The 22327-nt window shown below is 42.7% G+C and overlaps 1 protein-coding gene across 1 annotated transcript; it reads right to left on the bottom strand.

The window, feature by feature from the left end:
• Window positions 1-295: 295 nt before the first annotated feature.
• Window positions 296-22065, bottom strand: GTPBP4 (GTP binding protein 4). The gene is made up of 17 exons (XM_037510532.2): window positions 21951-22065; window positions 19197-19367; window positions 17051-17154; window positions 16830-16966; window positions 15723-15823; window positions 14366-14458; window positions 13530-13721; window positions 13384-13449; window positions 12389-12478; window positions 11650-11760; window positions 9704-9781; window positions 9316-9367; window positions 8718-8818; window positions 6753-6950; window positions 5596-5661; window positions 3589-3732; window positions 296-2889 (listed from the first exon to the last, which is right to left on the bottom strand). The coding sequence occupies exons 1-17, from the start codon at window positions 21996-21998 to the stop codon at window positions 2737-2739; spliced, it is 1905 nt and encodes a 634-aa protein (XP_037366429.1). The 5' UTR covers window positions 21999-22065; the 3' UTR covers window positions 296-2736.
• Window positions 22066-22327: the final 262 nt, after the last annotated feature.

The following is a 22327-nucleotide window of genomic DNA, read 5'->3' as shown; positions in this document are numbered from 1 at the left end:
TTGGGGAGTCCTGGTGATGCAGAAGCTGGAGGTCTGGGAGGCGGGGCAGGGTGAGTGCTCCCCTGCTCTTCTTGGAGACCCAGCTCTGGCCAGCCCCTGCAGGATGAGTTCCACCCCCACCAGCCACGAGCAGCCCACAGGTGCAGCAGACCTCCAGGGTCTCCCTGCTGCTCCCCTCAGCCTCGGGTTTCAGTCCATACACCAGGTCTGCTCCCCACTCTGTCTCTGGTGAATCGTCTCACACCCCTGCACCTCTGGCCTGTACCCCAGTTCTTGTATACATAAAGAAATAGATCTTAAAAAATAAACATGTAACTAAAGAAGCGTTTTATTATGAATCTGATGTTTTGGTTTGAACTGCTGGAGCACATCTGATGCAGTTACAAGTGACCGGTCTCTCATAGCAATGAACAAGTTGGTCTCCCCCATCTCTTGCAATTCCCCCCTTGTCTGGCAGGTTTGTCTTCTCCCATTCCAAGGAGTTGAGAAAAGCAACCTGGAGCTCACCCATCCAGTGCTGACCCCTCCTCCTTCCCCGTTGTGGACTCCCATTCCAAGGAGTTGAGAAAAGCAACCTGGAGCTCACCCATCCAGTGCTGACCCCTCCTCCTTCCCCGTTGTGGACCATCCCTCATCTCCCCCTTTGCATAAAGACCCCTGCCCTCTGCCCAAGAGCAGGACGGTGGAGTCTGCTGCCCTGTTTGTCCACAAATTCAACCACTTTCCTTTGGCTGAGGGAAACAGGCTGGCAAATCCCATCCCCGGGGTCCGGTGGTGGGTCTCCCCATGGGCAGGCAGGCAGCCCGCCAGCCTCCGGGGTCCCTGTCGGCTGGCTTCCTAATCTTGCAATATCTGGTCACATAAACAGGGTCAAAAGGGAAAAAATACAAAGGAAACTAAAACAGGCACTGCTCCTCTAAATTTCTGAAATCTGATCCAGCAGGTGGGGGGGGTCCATTGTCTATACTCTTGCCGAAAGATGCAACAATCAAATCACAACCCCAGTATTTGGAATATGTCCTAGTGCCCAGATCCCCACAAATGGCTCCAGGAATGTAGGCACAGTAACTGCACAGGGCTTGGGGGTGGGGCTAGTAGAGCCCAACAGGCAGGGCTAAAACTGACCGGAATTAAGTGTGACTACCAGTCAAGCTTTTCCCTGGCAGATGCAAGCCTTCAAAGAGACTTCAGAGTTCTTAAAAGTTACAGCAGACACATTCTGCCAGGGAACTGTAATCTCGGTAGCGATGGATTCCTGGTGCTTCCTGTAATCTTCCCTGACATCACTCAAGTGTGAATCTCTCCTAAGACAACCTTTTCCAATATATATAAAATCTTGCTTTATATTCCAAATGCACCACAACCTGTTAAACACGCAATGTGTACAAAGGAAAGCTTCAAATTATATTGCAAAACACTAGAAGACAGACACACAGATGTACTTTAAAAGCGTTCCAAGAGTCAGCAAAGGGGACTTGCCAAGGAGAGGCATCTTCATGTGAAACTTCACAGAATATCAGTGGTAATAATGGTACCTTCTGTGCTCAAGAGATGCTTAAGAACATCAGGTTCTAACATATTAGTTTGTGACAGTCTACATTGGGGGGGGGGTACTGAGATGACATATACCTCACAATTATCTTCACTTAAAATAAATAGATACAGGCTCCCAGGAAGTACTTCTGTAGTTGTATTGGGTGTGTTTATATTTCATTAACACAGGTAATTTTCAGCAATGTACTATAGCACACTTAAGTGCTATAAAGGCTTAGACAACATTTTAGTCCACAAATCAAGTAGAATGCTTTGAAAACAAAAAAATAATCATTTATATTTTTCCCTTTCATTTTGGTCAAACTGATTTGTAACTAACCCTCCCCCCAAAATAAAGAATAAAAGAGTAGATAAATTAAAGCTACTTTCTTTTTAAAGATTGATTTATACAAGAACCAGGGTACAGGCCAGATGTGCGGGAGGGTAAGCAGATTCACCAGACAGAGTGGGGAACATAGCAGGTAGACTGACTGAAATGCCCTGCTGAGGGGAGCAGCGGGCAAGACAGGAGAGGTCTGCCACGCCATGTGGGTATCTCCGTCGCCGGCTGCAATTGAACCCGCCCTGCAGAGGCTGCAGTTAGCTTCACAGCACTGTGCTCAACAGCCTGCACCACCAGGAAGGCCCTTGAAGCTACTTTCTTTTAGAAATTTATACTGGATAAAATAGTTGGAGACAGATTACCATGGCATATCATACAAAAAGACAAGAAAATAATTTAGTTCAGACCCATAAACTCACATATACCAAAGTTTACCAGAAGGTTGGTAGCCATCTGCATACAACCACAAGTGGGGGTATCTTTTTTTCCCCCCAAAAGGCTCTTCAGATACAGTGAATAATCCCTCTTGCACAAAAAAATTAGAAATTTTCTCCATTAAACACAACATAGACACATCAATACATCGTTGCAGTTCTGCAAATCTGAAGCAATAAAAATTCATTAAATGCAGAAACAACAATCTACCCCAAATATTTGTAATAAAATATTTGTAATATTATGGAGTTACAAATATTTCCCACACCTGTATAGCTAAGGGTTAACTACGGTTTTCAGCAAAGCAACAAGTGCTTTAGTTATGTCACCATAGTTTTCAGTTTACGGTCATGACTTGAGCTCTGGGAAACCACACCAAAGCAAGAAACAAACAGTCCAGCCAAACCATCTCACAGCAAAGGACACTATCTCCTGTCCTTTTTACCCGATTTCCTCTTTCCAGACAGTAGATGCTTAGGTTTCATATCAAATACATGTCTGTCTGCTTCTCCCTTCTTCCCCAACCGATTCATCTTCTTCTGGGCATTCTTCATCATAGTTTTGGCTTTCTTCACCATCTGTAAAGGAGACAAAAACATAGTATGTTAGCTACTAAAAACCAATTTCCATGTGCAAATTTTCTCTACCTGATGAAGTCTATTCTGTGAGGTGAGCTGAGCCCTAAGTCCCCTTCCCTGTTCTCTTCTCGCACAACCTCCTTAGCACCTGCAGGACCTTGACCAACACCTGTGCACCAAAACAGGATGGAAGTCTTATCTAGATAAACTGTATCAGATACATTTCAGACCTGGAAGATTAGAGCACATCTGTTTTAACTCCCTTTTAGATAAAGGAAGAAACTAAGATTCTGGCTCATCGAACTACCCCCATCACACTGTCAAGTGGTAATGCCAATATTAGAACCCAGATTTCTAGAAAGAGATGGTGAGAATGGAAAATTCAGGTTCTATAAAATAAAATGCCATATTTATAGCCCTTTTCCAATAATGAATTTTCAAAGTACTGAAACTACCAATTTTTGCATTTTGTAATAAAAATAAGTTTCAGCAAAAGAGACTGTGCATAAGCAAACTATCTTTCCCAAAAGACTGAGCAAAACTGCTCCCTTTGGGTTGGTTCCCTGCAAGAGCTTGCTGGTGCTGAGCATGCCCAGAATCCCCGCTGCTCCACAGGACCGCTCAGGTGTTTGCCCTGCGCTCTCATGTAGTCAACAGCCGAGATGACCATTTTATTGATCACACATTTCTGAGACTGACCTTGACATCCCGAAGACCAGAAACATCTCGGGGAGTTCGAGAGCAACTGCGACTTCGAGTCACCGAAGAGGGTGGGACAGAATCTTCCCGCTTCCTTTTCCTAGTGACACTCCGAGACCTTCTGGCCTGAACAGCATAATGGGCCTGAAAAGCACAGCAGGCAAACTTCAAATTTCAGCATTTCGGGACCCCAGCCTTGCCTCCTGGCTGAGTGACAAACGTGAGTCAGCAGAGAAGATGGTGAGGCGCTTTAGAGCCATTATCAAATAAGCTAAGGAGGCATAATCCAGAGAGTTAATCTTACATCAATTATTGGTCAAACATTCTTTTCCACTTGACAAAGATACCTTATGTATCTCTGATACTTTATGTAAGATACTTTATGTAAATATGGAAAAATTTACTTAGAGCTGCCCATTCAATATTTTCCCTTTCCCTAGATAGTTTTACACTTTGTATTTTATTTAAGGCATAAAAAGTTCTCTCCCTCATTCCACCATTTTTGAGTTATCTATCTCAACAGTGACAGCCAACAGAAAGCTCAGCCTCGAGGTTAAGCAAAGATGTGCAGATGGCACAGATGCTGTAGCCCTCCCTGGGCCAGTCAGCCCTGCCTCATGTAATTGTGGGTGCCTCGTTTGACCTGATGGCCGCCTGGAGATAAGGACACCAGCACTACCTCGAAAGGCAAGCAGGCACTGGGCGCAGCACTGAATCAACAATCAAAAGTCAGAATCTATGAATACACATTAAACTAATACCACATGCTGGCAGGACAAGGCAAACAGGCACTTTCACATACTGGAATAAAAATTCACAGCAGTCTAACCCTTTGGAAAGGAACTTTAATACAATGTTATCTCTTTATCTGGGTAGTTCCACTTCCAGGAATCTATTCAGAGACTATAATTCAGAATACAAAAAAGTTAGTTTTTAAAGATGTATATACTCTGACATAATTCGTCACAGCAATGTTAGAATTCTAACAAGCACCTGATCTGCCTTCTAACTTCTGGGCTCCAGGAAAATAGTTTTAAACTACAGCCTAAATCCTCTCATGTTGAGCGACTTAGTCACACTTCATATTTGACAACCATGATTTCATAAGTATGATTTGATAACTAAACTGAAAATAACTAAAGCACTATGTAAAGATGTTAGTCACCAAAATCAGTCATAGTTCAAGTAAATAATTGTGCAGGAAAACATAACAAAACATAATTTTGTTCTGGCTGACATTCTATTACAGTTTGTACTTCCCCTCATGCGGATATCCCACACCTTACTTTTTTTTTTTTAAGCTGCAAGCAACCCAAAAACAAAGAGAACAAATTCTGACTCAAACATGTGAGAAAATCTTCCTGAAATGAAAAAATGTTTACATCACAATAAAACAGATGCAGCAATATGTGGAATGTGATCATACATAAACCTATTTTTAAGAAAGAAACAAAAATGAAAGACCACTGGATTTAAAAAAAGAAAAAGAGGGTTCTACCACACCTAGTTTTTTGCACTATAAACACAAGCCATTGCTTTTTCTTCCTAGCTTTTGTTATTTTCCTTTAAGCTGGAAATAGAATACATATAAAGACCATCTGACAAAAAGCAAGAAAACACACCAGGACCCCCTGACTTAACTGACTCTTAAAAGTAAACAGAACCTGAGAGCAGCGCCAAGTGCTTGCCCACCCAAGGACAGGATGCACAGTCTGTGGCCATTTTCCAAATGGTGACTGATCTGCACTGGAAAGCTCCACCCTCTGCACCAACAGCAGGGGCCGTTGAGTCAAAGACCCCTTGTATCACTCTGATAGGAAGAGGGAAAGTATGACAAACACATTCAATTCTCACCCAGACACTTAAACAACAGCTCGTGCCAATGAAGCTCCTCAAGAAAAATACTGAAAGTTCTCATCTCTGTCTTACTTGACCTGTAATTCTACAGGTTTCGAAAACAAAACTGTACCCAGCCACACATACACGTGAGATCTCTGACACACTCACATTGTCTTTGTCATCCATGTCAACTCCGAGACTGCGCATCTCGTTCTCCAAGTCATTCCGCTGAACCTGAAAGGGGGCAGAAGGGTATTTGTTTTAAGTAAATTTAGTCTGATAAAATGTCAAAAAAACAATTCAAGGGAAAATGTAACTTTCATAATCATCTATGATTATAAAACTTTTTATAGAAACTGCACCTTTAATTTAGGCTCAAGTTTGTTCATGATGCTCATTAAATCCCAAGAAAACTAACACTTCCTGGGCAAACTGCTATGTGTAAGACACATGTATACATCACATCCTTGGATTTTCCACCACCACTCAGGGACGTCCCTGTGTGCAAAGTGTAGAGGTGTCAGGCAATGCAACCAAAGACAGGTTACAGGACATCTCTTCCCAAGTTCCTGAGCACCACTTGGGAAATATAGTAAAGAACCACCACAAGCAAATGGTATTTCCAAATTACACACATAGATCGAGGGGTGCCCAGAGTCGATGTTTTCCTCCCCTCACACTACATTTTCACTGTCCTGCACATTACCCTCTCTCTTTGGGAGCTGCTCCTACCTTTCTGCACACGTCCCCTGCTATGGAGAAGAGGGGCAAATTCAGGACCTGTCCTGGTCACTGGGTGACTTTGCTGGCCACCCTGACAAGAGCATGGAGAGAGAAAGAAGCCTGTTGGGAGACAGGGCTGAGGATGGGAAAGAATCCTGACATCATAAGCTGCACTTGTGCCTGAAATATGACTCACCCCACCCTAGGCAATCATAGGAGCCAAATAAATTGCCTTTTCGATTTGAATTAGATTGGGTTAGATTTGTGTAAATTTCAAAAGAACCTTAATTTAAAAATTAAATAAGAAAACATTAATTAATGGTTTTATATCTACAAATCAGAAATGATGATCTTAATGTTTACAACTACAAAATGGTTGACTCCTATTGTACTGAACTTGAAAGTCACCAAGAAATGGCATTAACAATCAGAACATAAAAAATCAAGACTCAAACAACTTGGGAAGTCAATATAAATCAACAACAGCTTGCACAATCTTGTGGTCACACATACTTTTAAAATGTTGTATTTAGCAATGATTCTAATAAGAACCCAACATTATAAGGAAACAGATCATGCCTCTCAGAAAATACAAAACTTGCCTTCTTAGCAGTTCGAGGCATTCTAGGTCCCTGTGTATTCTTCTCTTTGGATTGCAAAATTTTCAACTTCTTTTTCTCTCTGATTTGTTTTGCCAGCTGTCGGATCTCTGCCATTTCTTCATCTTCACTTTCAGATTCACTGTCATACTCTCCAGCAGCTGTTCTTAGCTCTTCCTCTTTTTCTAACTCCTCCAATTTCTTTAAAAGGCATCACAATCAGACAAAATTAACAATGGAAAAATGAGTAAGTGTGGCAACATTTCCATTAACTAGGCTTCCCATAAGTCAGGATGCAATGAATGTTGGAATCCAGTCTCACCGTCAGAGTTTTTGTCCAAAAAAACCCAGCCCAAACAGTGACAGCACACTGCTTACAGCTTGGTGCCAGTTCTTTCTTCTTTAAAAATAAGTGCTCCCAACACCAAGTTTAAAATGTACAGCCTCAACCTACTGCAACTCCCACAGCTCTAGCAGGTACAACAAAGAACCGCAATTCTTGAAGGACTTAATAGCTCATCTAAAGTGTATGAAAACACCCCACTTATCCATTTAAATGTCATTCCAAAACACAATTTCAATGACTATACAGTTAATAATCAATTAAATTAAATGCATGTGTATCATAAGCTAACTAATACTTTGACATGGATCCCACAGTGAGATGTGCCCCCATCATTTCTGTATGAAGTACAGTGGAGGAAAGGCAGAAAGGACACAGGCTGGGCGCAGTAAGGAAACTGGACATCACATCATGAGAAATGAAAGCACGAGGCACAATTGAGAGGTTTAAAGATATGATTTCTGACCTGTGGGAGTGTAAACAGCAGAAAGGAAGGGGGAAGAGACTGGGAAAGCAGAAAGAATCAACAAAATCAAAGGCAGTGAGCGTGCAATAAACAAAACAGAAACGTAAAGGAGGCTCATTACTTAGATACTAACGCACATCAGGATGTTATGAACCACAACTTCTAGTGCAGGAAAGAGTTTGAAATGTCAGTGTGAAGGGCTTATGTGGACAATGACAGTGAAACTGAAATGGCATATTAAAGACAGTACCGAAAACCTGGGAGTGCAAAGGGAACAAATGTAGACTGCAAATATTTTATTAAATATTTTTGCTAAAAGGTGGAGAAAGACATAGGGTAACTACCAATGGAGGACATAGGGTTTAAGAAAGTATTTAAATTCTGAGAGAAACTTATTGAGATATATGCTTAGAAAAAGTAAATAGGGAGGGGACTGCAACAGGGAGGTGGGTGAGGAAGCAAAGCTCCAGGAAAATGAAGGATGGGATCAGAAACACGCTAAACCCAGAGCCTATAGATCAGGACAGAGCTCAGGAGAACAAGAGGGGTGGGGGGGGGTCACAATACATGGACTTCTCTTTCATATTTTTTTTTAAAGGTTTATTTATTTATGCATACAAGAGCTGGGGTACAGGCCAGAGATGCAGGAGTAAGAGGACCCAACAGAGACAGAGTGGGGAACAGAACAGACAGATTGACTGAAATACACTGCTAAGGGGAGCAGCGGGCGAGACAGGATAGGTCCGCTTTGCCATTTGGGTTGCTCCCTGGCTGGCCGGGGGATCAAACTTGCGCTGCAGAAATGCTGCTGATTGCTTCACAGTACGGTGCTTAACCCCTTGCGCCACCAGGAAGGCCCCTCCTCTCTCTATTTATAAAGGGAGACAGGCTGCTGAGATTGGCAGAGGAAGTGCAGCAGGAGTTGGAGAAGGATGGGGAGTCTATAACAGTCTCGATGCAAGAGGAGTCACAGAGGTGACCCCTGGGGTCGCCTACACTCAGCAGAACAGGAAGATCCTAGTGATGGAGGAAGGGAAGACTCAGAGGTACAAAAGGAATGAAGTCAACGGATACAGGAGTGTCTAGAGTTATGGCTCTATCTTCCAGAGGTCATAATAAGGCAGAAAAAAAGTGACACAATTTAACAAGTGACACTAACCTTCATGATGTCAGGATCAATATAATCAGCTATATTGTGTCCTTCCCAGATCTCGGGTATCTTATCATACTTTTCATATGAATTCATTATATTCCAGTACTCTGAAATTTAAAAGAAGTTACATTAATAACAGTTTCAATAGTTTCAGCTACTATGTGTCCAAAATGAGTTACTACTTATGCTAAGTCAGGCCACCCTGTGAAGACAACATAAGTAAAGTGACACTCAGGAATCACACCAAGCATCTCCCAAGGTTTACGAGCATCTTGGGGCAAAGTAACCAGAGAATAAAAGCAAAAATACAAAAGAAAAACAAGATATACTCGAAGGAAAATAAAAGGTATGAAAACAGATTATTAACAATAGCAGCCTGGTTCAACATTTATAGACTCTAAAAGCTACAAAGATAAATCTCCCCTCATCCTAAAACAACAGAAAACTACCTGAAAGGAAACTCAGAGCCTTATACAAATTTGCATCTTTAAGATACTAAATTATATGCTGGAAGACAGTCAATGGATGGAGGCTTTTCACATTTTTCTGAGACACTTTACACGCAACTGGCATTTTAAAGTAACTATTGTACTTGAGTCCTTACTTTGAAGATCCAAAATGTAATCATCTCCCATTTCCAGCTCAATATCTCGCTCCTACAAGGAAAACAAAATTAATTAAGGATAATCCTCAACTCTTACTTGACTTGCAGGGTAGAGCCTCTGTCACTATAAAATTATCTTTTTATATTCTAAGATCCAAGCCTTTCAAAACCTTCGAGTCTCAGTGCTTGTATCTGATAGGAAAGCAGTATTTTTACCATCTGGTAGATCACGTCTTTTATAGAGACATTCCATTCATAGCAACCTCCTGTCCCCAAGGTCCCCTGCCTGACTGCAGAGCCCTCTGAGGGTGTTCCATGCTGTCTCCGTCCCTTGAGGACAGACCTCCTGCCCCTTTACAAGGAAACGTGTTAAGTTACAGTGACCTACCTTTTTCCTTTTAGGCTCTTCAACTTCCATTCTCTTCTTTCGTGCCACCACTCCTTCTGGGATGAAAGGAGGCCTCTCCTGAGTAGACAGTATGAGAAATATGTACATGAAATGCCAGGCTGAATGTGAAATGAAAACTAGAGGCAAGCTCTCCATCAGCAAGGCAAACAAAAATCACACCCAGATCAATCCAAAACCACAGGTGATGGGGGTAGAGGAAGTGTAGGACCAATTCAAGCAAGGAAGCCAGCAGGACTCCACAAGTCCAACTCAAAAAAATGAACTCTAAAAAAATGAACATCAGGATGTCAAGAAAAATTTCGGAAGAAAGCAATACAGGAGAAATAAAGCAAATCAATGACTGAGAGAAATTGAGACATAAAACAAAGTACATATGCAAACTCAATGGAATGATAAATTATCAGGTTAATTAGTACTGAGAAAATGACAAGTCAGTTGTAAACAGAGCTGAGTAACTACCTCCACCTGCTTCCTATGAACAAATTCAAGACTGAAGACTTCTAGCCAAAACAAAATTAAAATCCAAACTATCCAACTACAGAAAAAAAAAATACTTTTTACAGATTGTTTTGGGACAGATGGTAGACCTTGAAGGCTTAAAAATGTGCAATTTCTTTTTTTAAATTTTATTTTTTTTAAGATTTTATTTACACAAGAACCGGGGTACAGGCTAGATGTGTGGGAGGGTGAGAGGATTCACCAGAGACAGAGCGGGGAACAGAACAGGCAGAATGACCGAAATATACTGCTGAGGGGAGCAGCGGACAAGACAGAGGTCTGCTGCGCCATGTGGGTTGCTCTGTGGCCGGCGGGGATCGAATCGGCATTGCAGAGGCTGCAGACAGCTTCACTGTGCTGCACTAAACTGTCTGCGCCACCAGGGAGGCCCGGGTAGTTATATTTAAAGAGCAGGTTTATTAGAAAAGGGATAGGACAGTAAAAGACACTTGCATAGACACAAGCGGGCAGAAAGAGCTGCTCCGAAAGGGACAGGTTCGCTAAGAGAGGCCTGCATGGTTGCAGGGGGGCAGCACTGAGGAGAGCTGAGGGAGGTCAGTGAGAAGTCCCGGTATGGTACAGGTCACAGACAGGCAGGAAGGTTGCTGCCCTGCACAGGGAAAGGGTTGGTGAAAAGAAGCATCTGCATGTTCACAGGTGGGCAGAAAAGAGTGCTGCAAAAAAATGTGTAATTTCTGAGGTTAAAAATCTATCTTCGAAAATCACAAAGCAAATGACAAAATATGTTCACACAAGTCTATTTTCCTTAATATAAAAAATAAAAATTAATGAGTAAATGACAAACAGACTGAAATGCTGAAAGGCCATTAGTGTACTAACAATCCCTGAGCACGAACTGTTTCTGACACACATCACAGCCACGGGCCCTCTCCAGCCAGCTCCACGGGAGATGCACAGAAGCCCACATCCAGCTCAGTGATGAGCGATGCCAACTTGTGTTTTCACCCTACTGGTGGAGAAGCAACCAGGATGGTGCTGGAGGACAGTTACATTCACACATCCATGACTTAAACTCTTCACATACTTAAGAACTTACTCTTCACACACACTCACAATTAAACACAAAGAACTGCACGCTGGCATTGTTTGTAACACCAAGAAACTGAACATTTTAAAGGAATGGGATCCATTTCTGTATTTATAAATTTTTTAAAATATGCTCTTATACTAAAAAACATTTCTGGGAGGATAAACAAGACCGAGTTAATTATAACTGGAGAAGCAGGTTTTAAGCTTATACTTTCTTTTTCAGCTTTTCAATTCCTTATGATATATTAGCATAAGCTTTATGCTGAGTCAGAAACTCAAGCCCACACATGAAAGCTACTTGAGTAACATGTGTGACAACCACATAACTGGGATGGGAGCGCAGAGTTGTCCCAAATGCTCTCTGGAAGGTGCCCTACCTTGTCATCTCTCTTGTTTGGCACAGCCAAATGAAGTCTGTTCAGCACCTCATTCACTTTGTTGCCTTTCAGTTTGGTTTCAACTCGATGAGCCAAAAGCCTGTCACAAGCCTAAGGTCAGAAAATAGGCAGTGAGTCATAACTGGCAGGGAAGTCCATGGACCAACTAGAGATCCAGTGCCCCACAGCAGGTCCATGCGCCTCCTGGTCCAGGAGAGACCAGGCCTGAGGCAGATGCCACCACCCTGTGCCCCTGCATTTTGCTTCTCAAGCAGATTCACTGCAGGACTCCAACTGCAGTAGCTGAGCCCTGAATAAAACCAATAGGATCAGGGTTGTCCTTAGTTCAGATAAAAACGACAACAAAGTAAAGACAACAAGAACTGCTTGTGAAATCTAGTGGGAAACTGCTTCCTCAAGCTGCTCTATTATTCACACTATTTTTTTCTACTTCTGAACAGGTTCCATGAAAGCATTTTCCAAGATAGCCCCCACAGAACTCGTGGTAGGTCCAGCAGCAAACAGTGAGCTGAATTAAACTTTCCAGTGGAGGGCAGTGTAAAGTGCCTCTTCACTCCCCACACTGACCGTGAGGCGGGGAACCTGGGTTTGGCTAGAGTGATGACAACCACCTCTCCAGTCCAGCTGGAAGAGTGCGAGAGAGAAAATTTCCTCACACTTTTCTAAAATAAGAGAAAGAGAGAAGAGAAACTGACACCTGTTCCAAGAAAGCACTGACCTCTGTTTTCACCTTCATCACACCTTCCTCAGTCAGGGTGCTGGTCTCCACCACAGGAAAACCTTCTGCCTGCAAATCTGTAAATATTTTCTGGGAATACAAAGGAGAGGCGACACATTGTTTATTTACAGGTTCCTATGATGGCATCTTCTACCATCACTCCACTGTGGGGGGGGGGGTGTAACGGTGAACCAGCACAACATCTCTGGCTCTTGTGAAGGATATTCATCTCCCCCAAAGTGTTTAGTCTTTAAGAAAATAGTAAAGGGGCAATCAAACCAGTCTGCAGCAAGAAGTCTCAGAGGCCAAACCTTCCAAAAAGAAATCTGCCAAGACCCTGATGCAGATTTTTTTTTTATTGTTTTCAATGCTACTTTCTATGGAATATTTAACCTTCACAGCCTAAGTGAATTCTTTAGAAAACAGAACAAAGTACTTATGAATCTAGTTATTTATAAATCACCTCTTCTAAGAGGGACTCCATCTGTGCATCCCTCCACTACCACCATGCTGAGACTGACCGCAGGCATGCTACTCAGCCCCATGACAGTGAGGTTTCTATGAACACGATCTACTTTCTGTTTACTACAGTGCCCAACTTGCCAGTTAGATGTTGCCCCCCAGAAAGATGAATCCTGAAGAGCCAGCCCCACCACCGATTACCGTGTGACCTAAATAAGATGCTGCAGCTACTGCATTACAGATCTGAGAGCAAGACACAAAGGAAACAGCACAAACATAACAGGAATATCCTTGTGGCAGCCACACCACCTACCTGTTTTCCATTTCATTAACTCTTCATCATAATAGCGGCAAACAATCTACTTTTAGTTTGCCACTAACTAGATTTTCATCATGTGATGTCAACAAAACCACTAAGGTTATTACCTCAAATTACAATCACAAACTGAACTAGCACTGCTAAAATTTCTTCTAAACTTTGGTTGTCCATTCAGGGCCAGTAAAAAAATATTTAAAATATTAAGGTGATTTACCTGATCATCTTCAGGAAGTTCAGCTATTCTCCTCACATCACACTTGTTTGCTACAACTATCAGGGGCTGGAGGAAAGAAGTAAGAGAATGAGATGATTACCTTCACACTGCAGGTTATAAGCTAAGGCACTGTCCACTACACTGACCTTGTTGATAAACAGTGGTCTGATGTTCTGGAAAAGCTCCACCTGCTCCTTCAACCCATGCCCACATTGCTCAGACAAGTCCATCACGTACAAAATCGCAGAGCGCAGATGGGCCAAGGCCGTGATGGCCTGCATTTCAATGGTATTCCGATCCTCCAAAGGGTGATCCAAAATCCCAGGAGTATCTACAACCTAATGGTCACATTTGTTATGACACATTATTACTACAAATTCCCTCACATAAACAAAGCAGATTCTCCCAATTGATCATGATAAAGACATGAGAAAAATATTTTTCTTTAAATATTAAAAACAGCAGGGGGGGAGGGGAAGAGACCTTGCAGAAGTCATTAAGGAACCAGCCAAGGACCTTGAGCGCATGATTCCTTTTTTCATTAGTAACATCATAAAATAGAATAACTGGGATAACTGGGAAACAGTCCTCAGTGTTAAGAATTACTTCATTTATAAAATCAAATTCTATTATGGAAATGTATCACTTCATGCTTTTAAATACTATATGCCTCTTCCAATAACAGTGACAAGGAGACTCATTTCATTAGATGCAGCAGTTAGTATGACTATGGAAATCCGTACGGGCAGCTGGCTGCTTCCCTGAGTTCTAGCAAATGTGTATGAACTATCCAAAGACAACCCTAAGACACAAATAATTTTCTTTATAGGAAAGTTCCTGGTGATACTGAGGATTGATTTCCCAGCCTCTTGGTCTTCCCTGATCTAAGTGCACTGAGAAGTGGAAGCTCCAGTACTTCGGGCAACATCAAAATAAAATTCCATTAACAAAAGCACTAAGCTATCTGTTCTAGAATTCTCACCTGCCAGCGTAGATACTTATAATCCATGTGCCCAACAAACAGAGACTTGGTTGTAAATGCATATGGCTGCACATCCACATCAGCTCTTGTCACCTAAAACAAAATACAAAATCCCATGATCAGAAGTTCACTGCCTTATTTTCGCTCATGGTAAACAGTGCTTGTATGTTACTGAAACTAATTTTTTAGTAGAGGAAAAAAACAAGAGACCTCACATGATAAGACTGCTGAGGACAGACGGACAGCCTACAGGACAGGCACATGAGTCAGACACTAGCAAAGTAAGAAGGCCCTGCCTTTAGAAGACACCCATTAGCTCTGCTCACTGTCCCCTAGCCCTACCACTAACAACTTTCAGTGGAAATGGAAATGGTCTAAAATGCACCATCCAACGTGGGCACACACTGCACACACACTGCACCATCCAATGTGGGCACACACTGTGGTGTGTGGTCATAACTAAATTTGGTCTAAATGTGGTCATAACTAAATTTCTAATTTTGCTTAAGTTTAATTAACTTAAACCTTAAGAAGCTACATATGGCCAGTGACCAATATCTCAATCTCACAACACCGGCTGACTAGTGCCAAGAGACATCCACTAGGACACTGTGGCGCTTTATTTCAGTTTGTCATAATCATAGCAACTGTGGGCAAAATAAAAACCTACACATCTGCTGAAGTCAAATGTGTTCTTGGGAGCAAGTAGCCCCAATATAACAATTGATTTTTGTACCTCAACTGTTGTTTTTTGTAAAAGTTACATTTTAAACAATTTCTGGTCCTTTCAGGTCCCTTGAGCTCAGTTCAACTGCCTTGAATCTCCAAGTTACTGAATTACTTGAACAGTACCCTGGAGTTCTAATTAATAAGCTCACTCATGTAAGAGCAACTCAGCCATTTATCAACACATGGACGAGTTTATGTGAAAGCTGACACAGCAGCTTGAGCGATGTCCTCTAAGAAATACCTGCCTTGTATTCTTACCTCCAAGAGCCTGGGAGGTATAGTTGGCCAGAGTAAATAGTAATACCCTGGCACTAGCATTCTCAAAATACATGACAGACAACACCTCCTGGGAGAAGGTCTTAGTATATTAACAAAAATTAATCAAGTATCCTAAATGTCTCAAATTCCACAGAAACATACAGGAGACATACAAGAATCAAATAACAAAATGAATTCTGTAATAACAATATAGTCCAGGTTCAGACAGAATCAATCCTCCCTTGGTGGGTGTTTTAAGTTGAAGGCATATGGACCAAACTCCCAAATGGCTGGCCAGCCTCCTCCAGTAGCACATGAAGCACTTTGGGCCAGATCTAGCTGCCTGCATTATCACTAGAGACAGACCAACCTTATTGATGAAGCTGGACTTGCCAACGTTTGGGTACCCACACAGAAGAAGGGTCCTTGTATTCGGATCAATAGTTGGTAGACGGGACAGATGCTGACGCACTGTGAGGAGTTTAAGTTAGATGTGTTTAATTTTGTAAGAAATGCAAAGTTTAAGATCTGCTTTGGCTTAGTTATACTCCAGGTCAGTGGCTATACTGACTCATTTCAATATGTACAACACATGATAGAGAAAACAGGAATGAATAAAAAACGATCAGCCACAAGGGCACCATGGTGTACATTACAGTAGTCTCACATCTGCTGAACCAAGAATCCTATTCCTAGGCCCTACTTTCTTGGTATTCCTATCAAAGGCGGGGTCAAAGACACATGTTTAAGAAATGCCCAGACAATTATGATGAAGTGAGATATTTGGAAGACATTATTGAGGAGAGCATGTTTGCTCTCATTTCCTGGCTGACAGCGAGCTGTTTCCCTAGAGTGACTAATCCTCAGAGCACGTCTATAAACACTCAGTTTCCAGGACACCACAGAGCAGTTCTGATCAGACAGATTGTTGAAAGCTGTCAAAGCAGTCAAGTATTATAATCTTGTCTCAGATTGTTTGCAAGATGCGGGGGAGAGAGAACAAAACCAAATGAATCTAAAAAAAGTTGCAGTGTAAAAATATGCATGTAAAAAAGCAAATAATTGTTTCAATAAAAATCCTACATTAGTTCAGAAATTGTCCTATAAATAAAACCACCAAGTAACAAAAATGGAGCAGCAGTAGACGCTAACATATATTACAAAAAGATACACAAAAAAGATTAAAAGTCAGTAATAGATGAAACTATGGGTCATTTTATTTGTGCATTTTCCACTAACTTATGGTTGTCTTATTTATTAAATATGGAAAACACAAATTTTCATGATAGTGTCTTAATTTGTAGGGATTTCAGGTTCTAGCTGCCTTTTCAACCAAAATTTTTTACAGACTGGGTTGGGAAAAATAATTTGACCTCTGTAAAATAAAACAAAGAAAATATTCAAAAGTAAATTCTCAGCAACATTCAGGTATCTTAATAGAACACTAAGAACCGTGTTGCTTATGCCTAACAAGTACCTTGTTCCAAATATTCCAAACTCTGCTTCTGTCTTTTGATAACAGTGCACATTCGCCCAAGGGCAGCGCGCTTCAGCTGCTTACAGCGGTAGAGAGAGTCACCATATTTCATAAGCCGCACGTAATCTTTAGCAACACTGAAAAACATAAAAAGAAATGTATAAAGTCTTTTTCACTTTTGACAATATTTTAAAAGGTACCATATGAAGAAAATACCTTACTTGTCCACTAAATTTTTGGCAATATTTATTTGTCCTAGAGCCAACTTGTAATGATCCTTGTCATAGAGAATATTCATCAAATCAGCATAAAACGGATGGATATCCTATAACAAGAAAAACAAAGCCATCATTTCTTGCAATAGTTCCTCATCCCTGGATAGCAACAACACTTAAAAGAATAATTTACTAGGGTAATCTATCACTTTTTCTTCTCTCCTAGACTTTTCTGGGAAACAGAGGCTATGAACAGGCAACCAGCTCGCAGTCACTTCTACCTGCCTGCCCACCTACCCACTCCTCCCTGCTGCTGTGGGAGAGTCGTCCACAGGCCTAGAGAGGCCAAGCCTCCCTCTGCACCAGACCCATTCCTTCACAACTCAATACACAGTTCCAGAAATCCTCCCCCTCTCCACCTGGCCATTCCTATCAGCCTGCAAACATGGTTATTTCTCACATTTTATAGATGTTTACAACCCACAGTCCTCCATTTCTTTGCTCCCCAGGAAGCATATCTTCTCCATCCCCATAAACCCAATCCAGTCAGGGTTTTGTCTCTACAGACCACCAATGTCATTCTTTTCCTGGCCTTTCCCCAGCCCATTGCCCCCAGCCCCCTCCACATGTGGATGCATTGCCCTCCAGCCCCAGACAACAGGGTACTCTATAACATGCCACTTTTCAGACTCCATTGCCATCTTCCTCCCACCAGAACTGTAACATTCATGTTCCCCAAGCACTGCTCCTTCCACCCACTGCTTTGGTGCGTCCATGGAGATCTCCTGGACAGCCCTCTTGGGAGCTTCAAGCTGTTTGGCATTTCTTGGACACTGTACCCACAACTCACCATTAGTGTGCAAACCACTCCCCACCCTATCTCCACTGCCCACAGGGCCCAGGCCTACACCTATTCTAGGAGCAAATCCATCAGTTCCTCCTTCCAAGGACACTTCTCAACTCCTTCACTGCCATGTATATAAGTGGCAACGTTAACCTCCAAGACATCTCTTACCCCACAGGCCAGCCACTTCTAAAGGTTAGATCAAGCAAGGCATATCCCATGCTCAAGTCCATACTCTGGACCTCTGGGCCTTATATATGCTCTTTCTTAAGGCCGTGCATGGGTTCCCAACTCATTTGCTTCGGGTCTCTGCAGCACTCCCTGCACTGCACTTCCTGCTTACTCAACTGACACACTATTTTGTGGTTCCAGTCTTTCCCCCATTAGGAGGATAGGCTCTTTCTCACTGCTGTATTCATAGAGCCAAGAATAGCACCTGAGACAAAGCAATCATTCAACAAACAGTTGCTTTCTCTAACCCTCTAAATTTGTTCTCAAGTACCTAATTTAAATAAAAAAACAGGAATAAAATGTTCATAAATTTGAACCTCTACTGCATTAAAAAAAATCCCAACGATGAAAAATAAAACACTTCTTACCAATTTACCAAAAAAACCTGGCACTAATTAATTAGATCATCGTTTGCTGAAATTCACTGTCTAGTATCAATTCAGAATAATCTCATCTTGCGGGCTTTTTCCTCTCCTACGGTCCCCATCCTTTCCCAAGAAACTCATTCAAGAGCATCTACTGAGCACCTGTGTCAAGTCTGAAAGAGATATAACTATGTGTCCTCTGGAGCAAATTTTTACTTTTTAAACATTTCTGTATCTTTTAAACAAGTCCACCCCCCTTTTTTTTTTTTACCAAAAAAGAAATTCTTGTACATAAAATCAACCTTTTTCTTTGTCTTAACCTACATTCTCAGACACTTCTGGGCAGCAAAAAATCTAGGCCCTCACACTATATTACTGATCCATACCCTTGTCCTCCTCCAATAGCCTTGCAACTACATGACCCACACAGGTACTTCACAAGCAGTATCCCCTATGACTTCTACAGCTCAACAGGTGAGAGCCTGAGGAAAGGCATCAGCCTCTTAGAGGGGGTCTGGTGGGGACAAGGAAGCATACCAAGGAATCACTAACTTACTGAATAACCTCGTTACCACTAATTTACTAACTAAACCATGATCAATCAATTACTTTGTTTCCTTTGTTCCCTGTCAAATATATAAATGAAACCCATTAAACATTGATTATCTGAAGACTTAATTTATGTAATTATATATACCCAAGAGACACTTACATCCAATTTAGGGAAATCTGTCAGAATCTGAGAAAGTCTGTCATGGTAATTCTGTTGAGTAAATTTGACTTTTCTCATGTAAAAGTGCCTAATGCGATGAATTTGGTAATGCTTATGAATAACTGTTGGAGTCTTTCGTTGAGTCTTCGATAATGTCAGATCAATAAAGTCCTGAAATAAAATAAGAGACCGTTACACCAAAGACATATACTTTTCGTCCACTTATTTAAAACCTTCTTACAAAAAACTAGTAATTAAAAATGCTTTAAATTACATGTACTTTTTTCTAGCTAAATCTTTCATCTTTCATATATAACCATTGTCATCTTTTATAGTTTCTGGCTTTGATGAAATGCTTAATAATGACTGCTGAAATAAATTGTATCCCATATTTTGGTGTCTTCTTAATTTCCAAATTCCTAAGAAATTGAAACTTAGATAACTCAAGCATCAATCAAAAATTGCTAAAAAAGAGGGCCTCCCTGGTGGTGCAGGGAGTTAAGATGCAACCTATGAAGCTATCCTATGAAGCCATCCGCAGCCACTGCAGCACGAGTTTGATCCTCAGCCAGGGAGCTGCCCACATGGTGCAGCAGACCTCTCCTGGCTTGCCCGCTGCTCCCCTCAGCAGTGTATTTCACTCATTCTACCCTTTCTGCTCCCCACTGTCTCTGGTGAATCCACTCACACACCCACCCCAACATCCCCCTGCACCTCTGGCCTATACCCCAGTTCTTGAATGCATAAATAAACTTAAAAAAAAAAATCACTAAAAAAGAAACTCCTAAAATTTATTTTTTTTTTAAAGATTTATTTATTTATACAAGAACCAGGGTACAGGCCAGATGTGCGGGAGTGTGAAAGGATTCACCAGAGACAGAGCAGGGAACAAAACAGGCAGACTGACGAAATATACTGCTGAGGGGAGCAGCAGGCGAGGCAGGAGAGATCTGCCGTGCCATGTGGGATTCTCGCTGGCCGGCGGGGATTGAACCCACGCTGCAAAGGCTGCAGAAAGCTTCACAGTGCGGCGCTCAACATCCTGTGCCACCAAGGAGTCCCAGAAACTCCTACAATTTAAATATACATCTCTGACTCTGAAAGTACCAAAAAAAAAAAAATGGATAAAACTAAATCCATCATTTATAATTTCCTAAGATATGCTAAAATGACTAGCTGAAGATATGAAAGACTTCTGTATAAATTCCTCAATGCAGAGATAAGCAGTCCAGTGCCTATGACACTGCCAGTACTAGGAGGGACAAATGTGGCATAAGACCTCTTTCTAGTAAATTCTATGAACTTCTAAGGGTCCAGATCAAAAATTACCCACTTCATAGTTTTCCTGACTCTCCCCTATCCATAGCTAACCGTGCTCTGCCATGCAGGAAATCCACAGAATTCTTTCATCACATACTTCTCATTGTTTCTAGTGTGGTGACAGTGGTTCCACCCACCCTCTAAAAAGGACTTTCAAAAAAATGGTTCTTATGCATTCTTGACACTGCAGTCCCTAGCACATAACATTTTCACAAACTACCTTTTAGAATCAATCAAATCCCATACTTTCCTGATCAGTCAGATATTTTTAAAGCTTCATTCACTGAAGGACTATCATCACCCATCTTCACCTGTCTCTGGAATACAGACCTAGCTGACAAGATGAGTGCTACACTACCAATCATTTCTGTAAAAGAGCTCTACTTTTGATAAAACAGAAACTTTGTGCATAGAGCACATTCTAAAAAGGGGTGAGTTCATTCAACAAACTTCATAGTTGGTAAATATCATGAGGATTCAAGACACAAATAAAACATGATCCCTATGCTCACAAACACCACAAACTAGCAAGGCCTGTCAGAAACGACACAGGAGGGAATGAGAGAATACAGGAAAAAGGAGATTCTGCATGATGACCCCTACACTATGGATACTGAGCAATGCCATGCAGCAGGTTGGCCGTTTCTGGGACCGAGGGCGAGAGAAGACAACCGTCTGTGCACCTGTCCTCCTGGAGGTTCGGATCCACCCAAGCGTCAGCCAAGCAAACTCTGCTTTTTTGTCAGTCTTGCAGCACTTTAGAACTCACTCTTGCTAATGTCAACACCACTATGCAAGTTCAGGCTAACCTTGTCAGCTGAGGAAAACCTGCGTCTCCAAATCCAACAGTGAGAAGGAATGATTTAAAAATTCAGACACTAAGTTCTGAGAGCAGCGAAACAGAACCAAACTTTGCTGTGCGAAGGGGGAAGGAGGGGAAATAGTGATGCAGAAAGCGCTCGGCACCCGGCACCCTGCTCCTGCCTCCCGGGGTGGAACCAGGGAAGGGGGCTTGCTGGGGAAACCGGGAGGAGGCCTGACCTGAGAAGTGACCCCGGGCTATGGGAGGGAGGGAGGATCCCTGCTCTCCCCGGCCCTGATCTCTGAGGAAAGAGCTTTTCCTCTCTGGGGGGCACACCTCCTCTCTCGGGGAGACTGTCCTCCCTGGGGTGAGGAGGGAATCCCTGACCGTCAAGGAACCCTCCTCTCAGGGGAGGACCCCTACTCCCGGGGGGACGCTCCTTTCTGGTGTAACAGCTGCTCCTGAGAGGCCCTCCTCGTTGGGGGGAACCCCTATCCCGGGCCCTAATTTTGAGAACACGGCATAGGAAGTGGGCCTCGCAGAGACCACCACTCCCCCGGCCAAGAGTCACAGGCCCCTCGGCGATCTGTCCAAAGAAAAAGGCAAGAAGCGGCGCCATCAGAAGCACCTACCTTGGCGGAGGGCACCACAGTGATCTTCTTGAAGTTGTAGTGCGCCATGCTGGCGGCCAGACACGAGGGGCAGCGCACGAGACGGGCTCGCGCGAACGGCGTGACGAGACTTCCGCGCAGGGGGCGGGACTTCCGCCGCCGGAGCGGCCCTTCTGGACGTTCCCTGCCCCCCTCCCCCACACGGCAACACCGTTCGCAGCGCCCCCGCGCGGCTTGGAGGTCCCCAGCAAAGGGGCCCGCAAAGTAAGCGTCGCGGGTGAGGGCGGACAGCTGGGAGGCCGAGGCGCCGGGGTTGCTTCCCTACCAGATCAGGAAGGGGCCATCAGGGACCCGACAGGCCACCCTGGGGCTCTGTGCTCCCATGATGGCTACCCGGG

Source organism: Talpa occidentalis, unplaced genomic scaffold (assembly GCF_014898055.3).
Source record: "Talpa occidentalis isolate TD23 unplaced genomic scaffold, MPIMG_talOcc4v2.1 talOcc4.14, whole genome shotgun sequence".
Lineage (NCBI taxonomy): Eukaryota > Metazoa > Chordata > Mammalia > Eulipotyphla > Talpidae > Talpa > Talpa occidentalis.
This window is presented reverse-complemented; position numbering and strand designations above follow the sequence as displayed.

Bases quoted from the DNA above. Each gene is read 5' to 3' on its own strand.
- GTPBP4 (XM_037510532.2), bottom strand. From the start codon at position 21,998: ATGGCGCACTACAACTTCAAGAAGATCACTGTGGTGCCCTCCGCCAAG. The intron at 19,368-21,950 runs GTAGGTGCTTCT...ATTTTATTTCAG, and splicing joins CTGTGGTGCCCTCCGCCAAG to GACTTTATTGATCTGACATT. The intron at 9,782-11,649 runs GTAGGGCACCTT...CTGTCTACTCAG, and splicing joins CAAACAAGAGAGATGACAAG to GAGAGGCCTCCTTTCATCCC.